We start from the raw sequence: 13,181 nt of genomic DNA, 5'->3' as shown, positions 1-13,181 counted from the left end.
TCATTCTTAGGGGCTGTTGATGTCTGTAACACACTTTCCAATAGATATTTCTCTCACAGCTGTTAATATAAGTGTCAGCCTGGACCTCTCGATTCACAGTGACAGTTTTCATTAGCTAATGCCTAATTGCCTAATAATCAAAACCTTAGAAGCCAGAGGTATGAAAGGGTGTATGTGATATGCAACAAAGTAATAACTGCCTCCACCAGCTTGCCTTCTTCCCATAGTGCATCCTGGTGCTAGTTGTTCACCAAGTAAACAATGCACACATAGCGCCACCTATGTGATGTAAAAGAAAACGTGATTCATATAGAGCAGCCACTTTCTTCCACTGCTCTGTGGTCCAGTTCTGATGCTCACATGTTCATTGTTGGTGCTTTCAGGAGTGGACAGAAGTCAGCACAGGCACCCTGACTGGTCCACAGCTATGCAGCCCCAAACACAAAAGTTCAAATAGCTTAGTATCGAACCACCAACCCTCCACTCATTAGCAGATGAACCTCTTGAGGTACAGCCTCCACCCAAGAGTAAGTGGCTGAGGAAATAGGGTTTTGCATTTTCGTATAGCTGTGCATAGTAAATGAATTAAAGGTGTGGAGTTAAATCTAAGCTATTTTACAGAGTGGATTAAAAAAACACACCCACACTCTGTTTGATGAACACAAGTGACTTTTTTTAAGGATTTCATTGATGTCTGGAGAAAGACTGCGAAAGCAGCCCCATGTGTCCCACCCAGTCAGGTACAATGATGATAGCATTCAGGCCGTGAGCAGCAGTGCACTGGCGAGATTCACAGCAGCCAAAACATGGTTTCCAACCAACAAGGTTGAAATTGCAGCAAACAATATTTTCATATGGATATCAGATGAACAGATGATTTAGAATATGAAACCAGATCTGCAGCTCCGGCAGCCAAACAAATCCCTCTGCGCTCCTCGTCTGACAACACCACTTCAGGCAGCCAGTCAAATTAAAAAAGTGCAGCTGTCAACTCTAGAAGATCTAAAGTGAGATTTATCGTCTCAGGGCTGGTTGTGTCAGATTTTGAGCCCATCCATGAATGGCATAAGTGAAAACCTGGAGCAGCTGGTGGCACTTTGTGTTTGTCAAAGTCATTAGAATTCACCGTTTGTTCAAAACGTCTTACCTATCTGTTCAGTGTAAAGCGACAGACCGGTTAAGGTGGGAAGCGAATGTAAACACGTCCTCCGACTGCTTTCCTTCCAGTCTGCAGAGCCAACAAAGGCATCTCTGCCTCTTCTTCTTGTGTGCTTGCTCCATAATACAGGAGGTGAGGTGTCACCCATTGATTTTGCAGGGCTTATGTTTGAGAGTGTTTTTTAAAAATTTTTCTCGATGCAGCTTAACCTTGTTAGGAGTCTGTTTTCAGTGTGGAACATTGCAATCAACTTGACCCGGGCTTTTAGCTGTGAACAGGCTGGAATATTTATGAAGCAAAGAGAAAAGATTCACTTTCACCTCTTTTGCAAGGACACACACAGTTTAAAAATTTCTATTTAACAGGATATAAGGAATACTGCGGAACTACACTGCTGTGTTAGTTTTTACCCTCAAGTCAAACTCCTGCAGAATAAAATGAATGAAATGACATGAAAAAATACAGAATATGTATCTATAACCATCAGAAGCTCAAACACCAAATGTAGATGGGCTTCAGTCTAATGACCAGTAACCCAGATTGTGGCTTAATCTCCAGAGGTGACTGATCTTGCACTCACTAATGCACATGTGTAGGTTATATACACACACACACACAAACACACAGATGTCGGCCACTCGTATCAAACTCTGGGTCTGTTTTAGCTCCATCTGGCTCATACAGTAAACGCCTGTGGTATCGGGCCAGGAAGGAAACAGACCGAGAACCAAAGGCAGAGCGGGGAAGGGGTGAAAGGAGACTACATGTGTCTTTCTGTTATACATCCAACAGTCTGAAGGGTAAAAGAATAAAATGAAATACTGCCTGTGGAAAAGGATGAAGCTGTTTGAACTCGACGTATTCATCTCCACATCAAAACACACAAAGATGAATACACAGGCGTGATGACCTTAATATGACCCCCAACCCTCACAATCCATCTGAGAAGACAGATGCTGCTGCTCCATTACTCCGAAAGAAAATGAGCAGCTCAACAGCGCCTCACAGTGGACTCTGGCAATAGTGCTCAAGTGAAATTGGTCTTTCTTTCCAGATAGTCCAAGCAGGATTATTATTATTAGCCATTTCCGCAGTATCAGAGTAAGAACTTGTCAGTGTTTTTAAGTAGTGTCAGTACGTACCAGCAATGAGTAACTGGAAGCCTTTTCATGCTCTATATTTCTGTGGTAAAAACACAAACTAACTTTCATATATATATATATATATATATATATATATTTTTTTTTTTTTTTTTTTTTTAAATGATTCGTTTTCGAATAACAGAACTGGTCTCTATGTGCAGCTGTGAGAGGCCCATTACATATCGGTGACACTGTCTGAGAACATTTATATATGTATTATATTTTTGTTTGTGTTGTACTTTGTAGACGTTCCCTGTACACTCTGCCATGTGAATATGAACAAACGTGACAAATAGGGTGGCAGATATGGAAAGATTATGTGATATGAAGCTCTGGCAGTCAAACATTTCCTGCACAGTGTCATATACATACAATACACACACCTTTAAACATTCCATTAACTCAAGTACTTTCTGCACAATCCTTTGTCATTGTTGCACTTTTCTGTTGCACTGCATGTGTCTGCATCTTTGTTCTGCCTGGTGATGCACTGTTTTTGCAAGTTTTGCACACGTGCACTTTATGTAGTCCTGTGTTGATTTTCTGTTACATGTAGCACCATGATCCTGGAGGAACACAGTCTCATTTCACTGTGTACTGTACCACTGCATATGGCTGAAATGACAATAAAGCCACTTGACTTGATTTCCCTCTCCACCTCTTTTCTGATACAGTTAGGGCCAAGTTTTTGGCCCTTTCAGTCTGACGTTAGGGTGAATTTACTAGGCCATACACTCCTAGAAAGATTTAGCACTTCGTTAACACACACCAGAACACTCCAGAGCAGCAAACTGTTAAAAAAAAAAAAGTCTAAAGGTGCTCACACTTGCTAATGAATTGAAGGAATCGCTTGTCTGATTAGCAGCAGCCAGCTGCTACTTTTGTTCTTATTTCCTGTGAAAGCAGTAAAGGTACACTTAATTTTTCAGAGGAATTCAGAGTCCTGTGAAATCTATTTAACAGACGGCTGTAGACGGGGTAAGGTGAGGTTTCATAAGTTGGGCAGATCTGGAGTTGATTTTAAGTGTTGAAGTTGAATTGATGAGCCTAACTGTAGCTCTACTGTGAGCACCAAGTAAAATGAAAACCTACAGCTGTTAATTCTACAGTCTGCCTCTTATGTTAAATCACACTAAAATATGACAACAGCCGAAAGTTGTTTTTTTTAGAGAGCTTTTAATTAAAAGCTTTGTACGAGAAACACACAGAAAGCAACAACAGTAACAGGTAACGTGACACTGAATACATAATCTGTACAATAAGGGTTTGTAAAACATGCTTCTGAAGTTCAGATACTTTACAATGTCAGCCTCCAACTCCTCTTTAGCATCAATACAATGTACATAATTCATATTAGCATAAAACCAGACAAAACTGCAGTCTTGACATGTAAAAATCAGTGAGAGTCCTTCTGATCAAACCCATGTTAGACTACTAAAAAAGCCAAAAGAAAATGGCATTCAAATAAACATCATCACATTGACAATGTTATGCATATTTCAAAAAAAGTACTTAATTACAGTACAAACAACAAAATAATGCTCGTTTCCATTTCGTTAAGCATCACATTTCATACGTTTAAACAAGGATCCTTCTTTTTCTTCTAATTAGTGCCAACATGAATCTAGCACTTAGATCACATAGAAAACTATTTAAAAGGGGGGAAAGAAAAGCTTTAAAAATCGGAAATTATAAAAATCAAGAGCCCTATTTGGTTGAAAGAGAGGCCACTAAATCGAGTTGTGCTACTCCGTATGACAAAGAATAAGCAAAAACTTTAAAACAAAATTAAAAAACATCACTTAGCAGTCTAATACCTTACAAATCTACCAACTGCAGGAGTCACTTCTATCCACCACTTAAACATATTATAGAGTAGATGAAAAAATCTATTCCAAATTACAATATATCCATTTGAGAAGAAAATAATTCTAGAAAAAAATAGGACCACTCTGCTTTTACGGTGTCAAATAAGGATTTAAGTAGTGTCATTATTAACAGACATCGATTCAAATTTGAACTACAGACCGTTTTTCTCCTTTTCTTCATATTAATGGATGTGTCATTTTGGAATAAATCCTTCCAACTGTAACCTATGAGAGAGAGAGTACTGAAACAGCACTGACAACAACTAGAACCATTCAGTATATGACAGGAACGTCACCTTCGCCTGTTAAAAGACACGGAAAAAGCGGTACTCGCAACTTCTGGAAAAGAAGACGACAGAAAACTTAAAAACTTATTACAGTCTGCGACCCTTAAAGTCACCGAGCTATACTCGAGATTTAATGACGTTTTCAGCCGTTCTCTTTGATAAGAGCCAAGTGTGATGAGGTTACAGTTGCCTCGAGTGCAGCCGACGGTGAGCTCTAGGGCAACGCATGCGGAAGCTTTTAATATATTCTAACACATACTGTAGATAGAGCGGAGTTGAGAGCCGAAGAGTCTGGGAAGGCCTAGAAAGAGCAGGAGGAAAAAAGAATCTGTGTATAAAGGGGTCTGTAAAGGTTTCTTTAAAGCACGGCTGACGCGTTTGAAGGTAAGGTCAGAAACTTTGATCAATTTCGAGCTTGAGGGATTTAAGCTGGAAACAACCTCCGGTTAACGTACACGGCAAAAGGTTTACAGCCAAGAAAACAAGGGCACTGGATCAAACCGTTAGAGATCAAGCAGCTTTTCCCGACACGCCAACTGTACTGTGATCCTACTGAAAGACAGCCTGTCTGATGTGTCTGAAAAGGGGAAGACAACTGTGCCAGCATCCTCTCCAGTTATTAAACAGCGGTCCAAAGGTTTTATCCTTCATAAACGGGTAAAAGCAACAAGACAGGAAACAGACAAAACGGCGCTTCATTTAGGAAGTAAAAACGCAGTGTCCTGTTTAGACTGGAACATCAAGGTATCCTTGGTCGTCACTGTTCATCTACCTGTGTCCAAGAGCACTGTTTACATTAAGCTGACAATAAGCTCAACTAAGTCTAAAGCCAGGACTTAAAAGACATGTTGGGCTTCAGTTATAGCAAAACAAATCTTGGTACAACAGGAGCAAGAGGCAAAGTTGTCTTACTTCTCATCATGATGACTAGAGTCTGATGGATATAGGCCTAGATGAACCCTTTTCCACTCCAGTAGTGCAGGTGCCCCTTGTAGAACCAGTTTCATGCATTTCCACTACAAGAAAATATCAATGCTGGCTCCAAACAGCCGACATTCAGCAGCTTCACAAAACTGACTGCGCCAAAAGTTGTAACCACTGTTGTCTCTCAAGAAATTCACCAAATACAGATTCTCCTTCCCATGTAAATCACCCCAGCCTTTGCTACATAACCCCATGTAATGTTCGGTTATGAATCTGTGGAAATGTAGGCTTGTTGTCGTAAGGCACCCAAGTTGGAAGTGGCTTCGCACCGGCTCTGCATCAGTGGAAAGACACACGCATGCCCTATGGGTAGCAAGAATAAAGCACTTCTATTGACGTTACTACCAGAGCACATACTAATAAAGAACAGTTACGAAGCATAAAAGGACAAACTGGCAACATCCACAGGACGAAAAGCATGGGAAACAGCTTTTAACCAGTCAAAAGTGGAAGATAAATAGACAAAACTTAACAGTCGCTACATTGTACAAGCCACAGCTGCCTGGATTCATGTTCCACAGATTTGAAACACCTGCCGCCGAGTCAACTTCTATTTTTAGCTGCATTTTGTCGACGGCTTCAGTCTGAACTGTGTTCAGCTCATGGACCTTCTAGACCTGGACAGTTTAAGAAGTTAATTTTAGCGATTACGGCATACAGAGAAACTGTTCAAATTCACTGCAGACCAGTTTAGGGTCTTGGTGGACGTTATGGAGTCGAAGTAGGTGGTGGGATCAGAGTGAAAAACAAGGCAAATACGTAAGAGACTGCAAATGGCAGCAATAACTTAAAAAAAATTTACTGAATTTCATATTCTTTATCAGCCTTTATGGTTGTGCGTGCATATAAATAAGTATATGTATATGCATGTGCATTCAAGAGAGCAAGAGGAGAAGGCTTTGGAAAAACTGATAAACCACACAGAATAGGTTGGTTTTTAAATGATGCAGTCAAGTGCATTTACCTCGCTATTGCATTGATGCAATATCCAAATCCAGCTGTGTTAAGTTCACCGAGTTGAACTTCCAACGAGACTAACGGGTCAGGACACCTGCAGGCTGCTGACAACAGCCTCCAGAGCAGAGCTTGCATCTAAATATTATGTTTCTTCCACACAGGCCGAGTATGCTTTCTAAAAGTTCAACCTGCACACTAAACGGGCGACGGTTCCACTTTCAGGACAATGTTACATTGTACCAAACAAGATAAACTCAGCATGAAGCAAGTGAAAGAATCACCACCATTTCCATCCAAGCCAAACAGTCAGTGTTGTGCAAGTGGACAAAATATGGCAACTGAAATGCCAAAAGGGCGTATTAGCTGCCCCATCTCAAATTTATATAATTCTTCTAAAAAAAATATGTCAATTTTTTTTTAAACTATTCAACGACAGGGCGGTGTTGGGTTATATTTCATTACTCATTACACAAATATGGACATACCCTTCAAGGTAAAGGTAGAAGAGAGTTGAAGTGGCATGACACTTTTTTTTCCTTTCTTCAATGGCATTTGACTTCATAATGTCCGTCCTCCTATGGCTTCGCTGGGGAGGGGTCGTCGGAGGCGGCGGTGGGAGGGGGGGACGAGGCATTTTCGGGGCTAGCAGAAGGTGAAGCGGGGCAGGAGGCAGGGGATGGGAACTCTTTTATGGTGACGGTGACGAGGTTGGTGGTCACATCTGTGACCACTACATCCTTGCAGCTCGGAGCCATTTCAGGGTGCCAGTCGGGGTCTCCCTCAGCGGGCACCCTTGGAGGTTCGGCGGGGGCAGAGGTTTGGTCCCCGGGAGCGGCAGGGGGAAGCGCGATGGGCAACTGGTGTTTAGCCCTGCACTGGCGAGGATTTTTCCTGCCTTCCTCTGAAGGCACCGTACGGTCCGGGGCGCCCTCGTCCTCTTCGTCTTCCAGGGAGGAAGAGGGAGAGGAGGGGAGGAAGGGGGATGATGATGATGCAGCCTGGTTTGCATCTGAGGACGCAGCAGGGGTGGAGGACTTGGTGCTCTGGCTCTTCTGAGTGTCTGCGTGAGGTTTGCTGGACTTGGGATCCTTGCTAGACGGCGAGGCCCCAGTGGAAGGCTGAGACTGGGCAGCTGTAGCATTGGTGGGAGATTTTCCTTCAGACCCACTGGAGCTGGAAGGAGAAGGAGGTGCCTGGAACTGAGAAGGGCTGGTGCGGCTTTTCCTAGCTCCTGTGCTGGAGCATGAGCCTGGGTGGGAGTGAAAAGGCACAGGTCCTCCGCACTGCAGCCCGAATGGCTTCCCGTACATCGGGAACCCCAGCATCTTCAGAGGAGGCTGGAAAGGTCTATATGGGGCTTCCCTCTTCTTCCCAATGATGCGATTGCGGGATGGGATGTTCTGACGTCCTGCTGAAATATTCCGACCCCCGGCCGCTGTGCCACCCCGGCCCGCTTTGTCGATGACCTTCAGATTGAGGATGATTCGGCCTCTCTTGACTTCCCGGGGTTTCACCCTACGGTTAAGGATGCGGACGGTTTCAGAGAAGGGAGAAACGTGCATGCGGGACGGGAAGCCACCAGGGTTGGAGAAGGTGGTCGCCATGGGGTCTGTGCGAGGCAGGGGGCGCCGGGACATCCGGTGGCAGCGGTGAATGTCTTTCTTCAGTTTGTGTGTGGCCGCAAGGGAGTTAAGTTTAGGGGAAGGTGCGACAGCCGAGCTGGACGACGGTAAAGGATGCGCTGAGGCAGAGGAGGAAGCTGCCCGGTTAGAAGTGGACGAAGTGGGACGCAAAGTGGTCTGGCGGGTGTTTGAGGCTCGGCTGCTGCTCTCTCCTTTCTGACCGCGAGCCTGCGAGACAAAGCACATTTAAGAAACCATTTTTGTAGAGTGAGCTTTTTGAACCTCTAAACACATTTACTGAGTGATACACAGCAACAGCAGCCACTTTGAAACATTTGGCTAAAACATCTGGCTCAACTCCAGCACCTCGGCGTGCAGCTAACCATGGTAGCTCTTGCTCTGCTCTTCAGCAGTGTGTGAACCAGATCTCCTCCAGCTCATTCTAGCTACAATTCTGGAGGGTGGAGTTGAGACTATGTAACCATGGGCACTCGCTCAAGTTAGTTTTTTTTGGCAACACTAGAGTCACAATGATTTATATCAGCCATTAAAATGCTTCTTGGATGACAGCGTTGTAACTAATGCCTCAAAAAAGTGCACACTTTCCAGCTAATTTAGCTTATATTAGACTAAAGTTAATTTGAGATCAAAAGAATTAAAATTAACTAAATCAGCAGTTACAAAGAGAAGTTAATGCACCCAACACCACAACGTTTAGCCGTGCTGAATGTAACTTCAGTCAGAAGTGTCTCCTTTGTAACTCCATTTATTGGTGTTGATATAAATGACCCCCCCCCCCCCCCCCCCCTCACACGGCTTTCTGAAAGCGTTTTTCTGTGACCAAAGGTTGCTGCAGCATGTGCCTCAGGTGAAATGTAGCACAGGACAAACGCGTCCATGCAGCTCACGCTTCTTTTCATGTTATTTTCCAAAGACAAAGCATGCACTGTATGTAGATTTAAATAAACTTCAGACACCGTTTGAGGTTCAAGTAGGTTGACCTTTTTCTCAGCTTTAACAGCAGAAACCACAAACAGAATGTTCCACTTTCCTGCAGGGTGATGCAAACTGAACAAAGGTACAGATTTCAACAAAGCTGCAAATTTAATTCATGCAAACTAGTCATAGTTTCCAGTCCACTCGTCAAAATTTTAAATATGATTTCAGATGCAGCAGCTCCTCCCTGTGGAGGAGCATAAAAATAAAAAATAAAAAAAAAACAGTACCTTCATTACAAGGTTCTTGGGTTTTGGTCCCCTTTTCTTTGGCCCGTGCAACTCTCTTTCCCGCTCTCTAAAAGAGAAAAATGTAGTGACAGTTAGAATGGCATTGACCACAAATGAAAAGACACACACAACAAAAAGAGAACGAGAGCAAATAGAATGACTCAAAGGAGATGACAGACATGAAAGCTGTGGGTGAGCGTGGGCAAAAAGAGCATCTCTGCAGCCATGTCAGAACACAGTTAGGTTTCCTTTAAAAAAAAAAAAAAAAAAAAATCTTATTCTTTGCTCTTATTTTCAACAGGGATAATGTTGAAGGAGGACAGGAAATGTAAGAGCCAGCAAAGAGAGGAATGACATGTAGCGAAAACACTGTTTCAGTCATTTGTTGTATCCCCTGCCTCCCATTAAAAGTTTTCTGATACTTGAACTTTACTCTAAACATTTCCATGAGCAGCACGAGCATTTCAAAGAGCTTGGCAACAGACAAAAATAAGTTCGGAGCAGATTTTTTTTTCAATTAGGCAGCAAAGAGGAGGAATTTAAAGACATGAAAGGGGGATGCGGGGGGATGAATAAATGAGTAAACACAAGCACTCAGAGGAAGAGACACTGGACGTAATTTAAAACAAGAACACATGATAAAAAGGTAAATGGGGGCGGGGGGACTGAGCAGACATGCTTTAAACTTTTCAAGATAGGAGCCAAAATATAAAAACAAGCAAGAGAGAAAAAATGAATACATAAATAAAAATCAAGACTGATTACTCAAAGCACACGCAGGGCTCCTCATGAAGCAGCTACACTCACTTTTGCTCAAACCCCAAAATCAGCCTGTCATCCAGGATGTTCTCCTCCGGCTCCCAAGTGCTGTGCCTGAACACAAATGGAGCAACATGAAGAAAAACGCATGCATTCATTTTTGCTCCAAAGCACAGTTAATGTGCATTTTTCAGCTGAATCGAACCAATCCTTGTGTCACATTAACATTGTGGATTCAAGGCACTCACTTCATTGCCCATCCTTTCCATTTCACCAGGTATTCGAGCCTTCCCTGAAAGAAGAAGACAAATGTTAGAATTACTAAAACAGTTCATATGAGAATAGATTTTTTAAAAAGGAAAAAAAAAACAACAACATTCAAACACAGGTTTTGAGTCTTTTAATTACAAATGGGATATTCTTGCCTTTACACCAACATGGAAACAAAACTCCACATGCTGTTAATGCACAGCAACACCAAATCTGCAATGCAACTGAATGCACTTTAGCACATTTCAGTCCAAGTTACAGAAGATGACTTCATTTCGTTCACGTCTCCGCTAGGGTTAAATCTTCCTATGTTTTATAATAAGATCAAATACATTTCACCTTTGGGTATTGTTTATGTGAAATCTACGTTTGTTCGTGTGTTGCAAGTGTTTTACAGCAAGAAGGATACGCTAAAAACTCCAAGCAGGGACTTCTGAAGCCATTGGAGGCACGGTGGGCCTTGCTGGTTAACTGTGTATACCGGCAACTTCAGAAGGCAACATGCCATAATGGACAGTCTCTTACATGCAAAATACTGAAAACACATTGCAAACTCTCAAAAGTCCTTAATCAACTATGGTTGAGGACTCCTTTCCCATCACCGGCGTATGAGAACTTGTGCTTCTGCAACCACCTTCATAACTCGCACGAGAAAGTAACAAAGTCAAGCTGTCGTTAATGTGGCTGCTACACATAAACTGGGCTATGAACCGCTGACTGTGACCGTATAGCTTTAGCTACCATTAGCTGGCAAGCAAACCAGGCCTCTCCGTTTCACAGCGCAGTCCACAATACCATCGGCGGGGCTAGCGTGTCTTTGCAGCCACCCCGTTCTTTGTGTTGTTGTTTTTATTGCCCTGTCGCTGCCTCAATGTCCGCGCCACGAGTCATAAGCCTCGCTGCTCTGATCTAGCTCGGACTAGCAAAGTAAAAGCAAACGCATGAAGGCCTCTGCAGTATTACATAGGCGTAAGATGACAGCCCTGAGCCTATGGACTAAAGCAGTGCCGCGCTGCCGACGGGGAACATCTGCACGTAGTCAAAACACGCGGGACAGTGGCGGCTGTAGCTCACCTTACGGACGCGGCGTTTAAGTATGGCTTCCGCGGCGAAAATGCGATCTCCCGCCGCCGAGAGCTCCATGTTTCATACCCGAACTGAGCTACCTGTCTCGGTGTCCGTCTCTCCAGACGACAAGCTCCGCTGTCTGCACGGATCGACCAAACCGTGTGAAGGGCTGCACACACACGGAGACAGCACAGCAGCAGCGGCGGCGGTGCGACCTATCTTGTCGCCGGCAACCCGAGGAGAAAAAAAGCCCGCGCGGCTCCGAGCTTTAAACATCAGCGTCAAAAGACACGAAAACCCGCCGCGTTTAGAAGGTTATTAACGTTAATTAAATTATTACAGACCTAATTAGACTTCATACATATGTTTTAACACCGAAGGTCATCGGAATTTTATATTGCATTTATATTTATATTTCATAATGTTAACTGGTTTAATAATATTTGCCGTATTCAAGTATTCAGTCACACATTTCAACCAGTGGGCAATTTAATCAATGGCTCTTTTCAAGCGTCCCACTAAGCCACGAAAATTGAAAATGCCCTTCTATGCGATGAAATTGACAAATTTTATTTACATTATTTTGTTAAACATGTATTTATTTATAGTTTAATCATAAACATAAAATAAACGTTCGGCATTTGGTTTGAATGCAAAACATTAGTCCTCCAAGTTAAAAAATTCCCTCTGGTTTAAGGCAAGAAGCTATTTATGAAACAATTATTAGTAGTAAGGGGGAAATCGATACAGCATAGTATGGCAATATTTTGCATGTAACATACTGATATTTTATTAAATCACTTAAAAAGTCGCTGAATGCTAGGAACAAGAGTGCTCATATCATCCAACATAATCCTGAGATAGCATTAGCTGAGCAACCTCTCATTAAACGGACTTAACCGAAAACTCATCCAACACTGGACACACTTAGCTCGATAAAGCTTCATCCCAATTCAGTGCAAACTGATGGCTCAGTCACATAAGTAAAAACAGCACAGCAACATTCTTGCATCTACACAAAAAAAAGACTGTATGATTGGTTATTGTATTGTTTTGTATTGTTTTTTCTATTCTGCACTGATTGCAACTTGTGGTGATTACCTGGTTGCCTATAGCTTGACAAGTTTACATTTTCACGGCCACTTTGGATCACAAGACGATTGCACAGGTCACCTCTCTGCAAACAGTGCAGTCTGACTTGGACTGACTGTAATCACTCTAAGAGGGATTGCTGAAGTCTTGCAAATGATTGTTGTCAAAGTTATAAATGCAAACAGATTGCCAACATGTTGCCATCAGTCTGAATGAGTCTTTGTAAATGAGCACAATATAAGGGGACTCAACCCATCTGTTGAACTCTGCATATATAGAACCGGAAGGTCAAAACTAAAGGATGTCGTGACCTTGTGAGACCCTCAAGGAATCTAAATCTGACAGTTTGGAAACATGCATGAGTGTCCCACCGGAGACTCTTGCAGTACTCTTCCTGTTCCTCCTTGCGCAAAGGAGTAGACACCCGTGTCGTTGGTGGGTTGATCCAGCTCGCCTCATGCCTAATGGGATCTCATCTACACTATTAAGACTATGGAGACCCAGCAAACCTTCTTGTAGTGGCACGTATAGATAGACCATCCTAAAACAGGAGCTGCGCTACCTGTGCAACCTGAATGTGCTGTTGTTCTACCAGCAGTAACAAGGACACTAACAAAAAACAAAACTAGAGAAAGATCAGTCAGGAAAGATAAGGAGAGCGCAATGATCTATGCCCACCTGTAAAACCATTCCCACACCCTTGTTGCTGCCTCTCAGTGTCTTGTTATTCCTGAGAGGATTGACTGA

General features: G+C 42.9%; 1 protein-coding gene across 2 annotated transcripts; it reads right to left on the bottom strand.

The window, feature by feature from the left end:
• Nucleotides 1-3,457: 3,457 nt before the first annotated feature.
• Nucleotides 3,458-11,630, bottom strand: cbx6a (chromobox homolog 6a). 2 transcript variants are annotated; one of them, XM_085163284.1, is made up of 5 exons: nt 11,441-11,630; nt 10,253-10,296; nt 10,053-10,118; nt 9,246-9,312; nt 3,458-8,247 (listed from the first exon to the last, which is right to left on the bottom strand). In XM_085163284.1, exons 2-5 carry the CDS (start codon nt 10,255-10,257, stop codon nt 6,973-6,975), a joined length of 1,413 nt encoding a protein of 470 aa, XP_085019410.1. In that variant the 5' UTR covers nt 10,258-10,296; nt 11,441-11,630; the 3' UTR covers nt 3,458-6,972. The 2 variants fall into 2 exon arrangements, with proteins under 2 accessions (XP_085019410.1, XP_085019408.1); XM_085163282.1 differs by having other exon boundaries at nt 11,349-11,627.
• Between the last annotated feature and the right edge of the window lie 1,551 nt (nt 11,631-13,181).

The sequence above is a fragment of the Neolamprologus multifasciatus genome, chromosome 6, assembly GCF_963576455.1.
Source record: "Neolamprologus multifasciatus chromosome 6, fNeoMul1.2, whole genome shotgun sequence".
In the NCBI taxonomy this organism is placed as follows: domain Eukaryota; kingdom Metazoa; phylum Chordata; class Actinopteri; order Cichliformes; family Cichlidae; genus Neolamprologus; species Neolamprologus multifasciatus.
The sequence above is the reverse complement of the archived record's forward strand: the minus strand, read 5'-3'. Positions and strand labels throughout refer to the sequence as shown.

Bases quoted from the DNA above. Each gene is read 5' to 3' on its own strand.
- cbx6a (XM_085163282.1), bottom strand. From the start codon at position 11,417: ATGGAGCTCTCGGCGGCGGGAGATCGCATTTTCGCCGCGGAAGCCATA. The intron at 10,119-10,252 runs GTGAGTGCCTTG...ATTTGTGTTCAG, and splicing joins TGGAAAGGATGGGCAATGAA to GCACAGCACTTGGGAGCCGG. The intron at 9,313-10,052 runs GTGAGTGTAGCT...TTTCTCTTTTAG, and splicing joins ATTTTGGGGTTTGAGCAAAA to AGAGCGGGAAAGAGAGTTGC.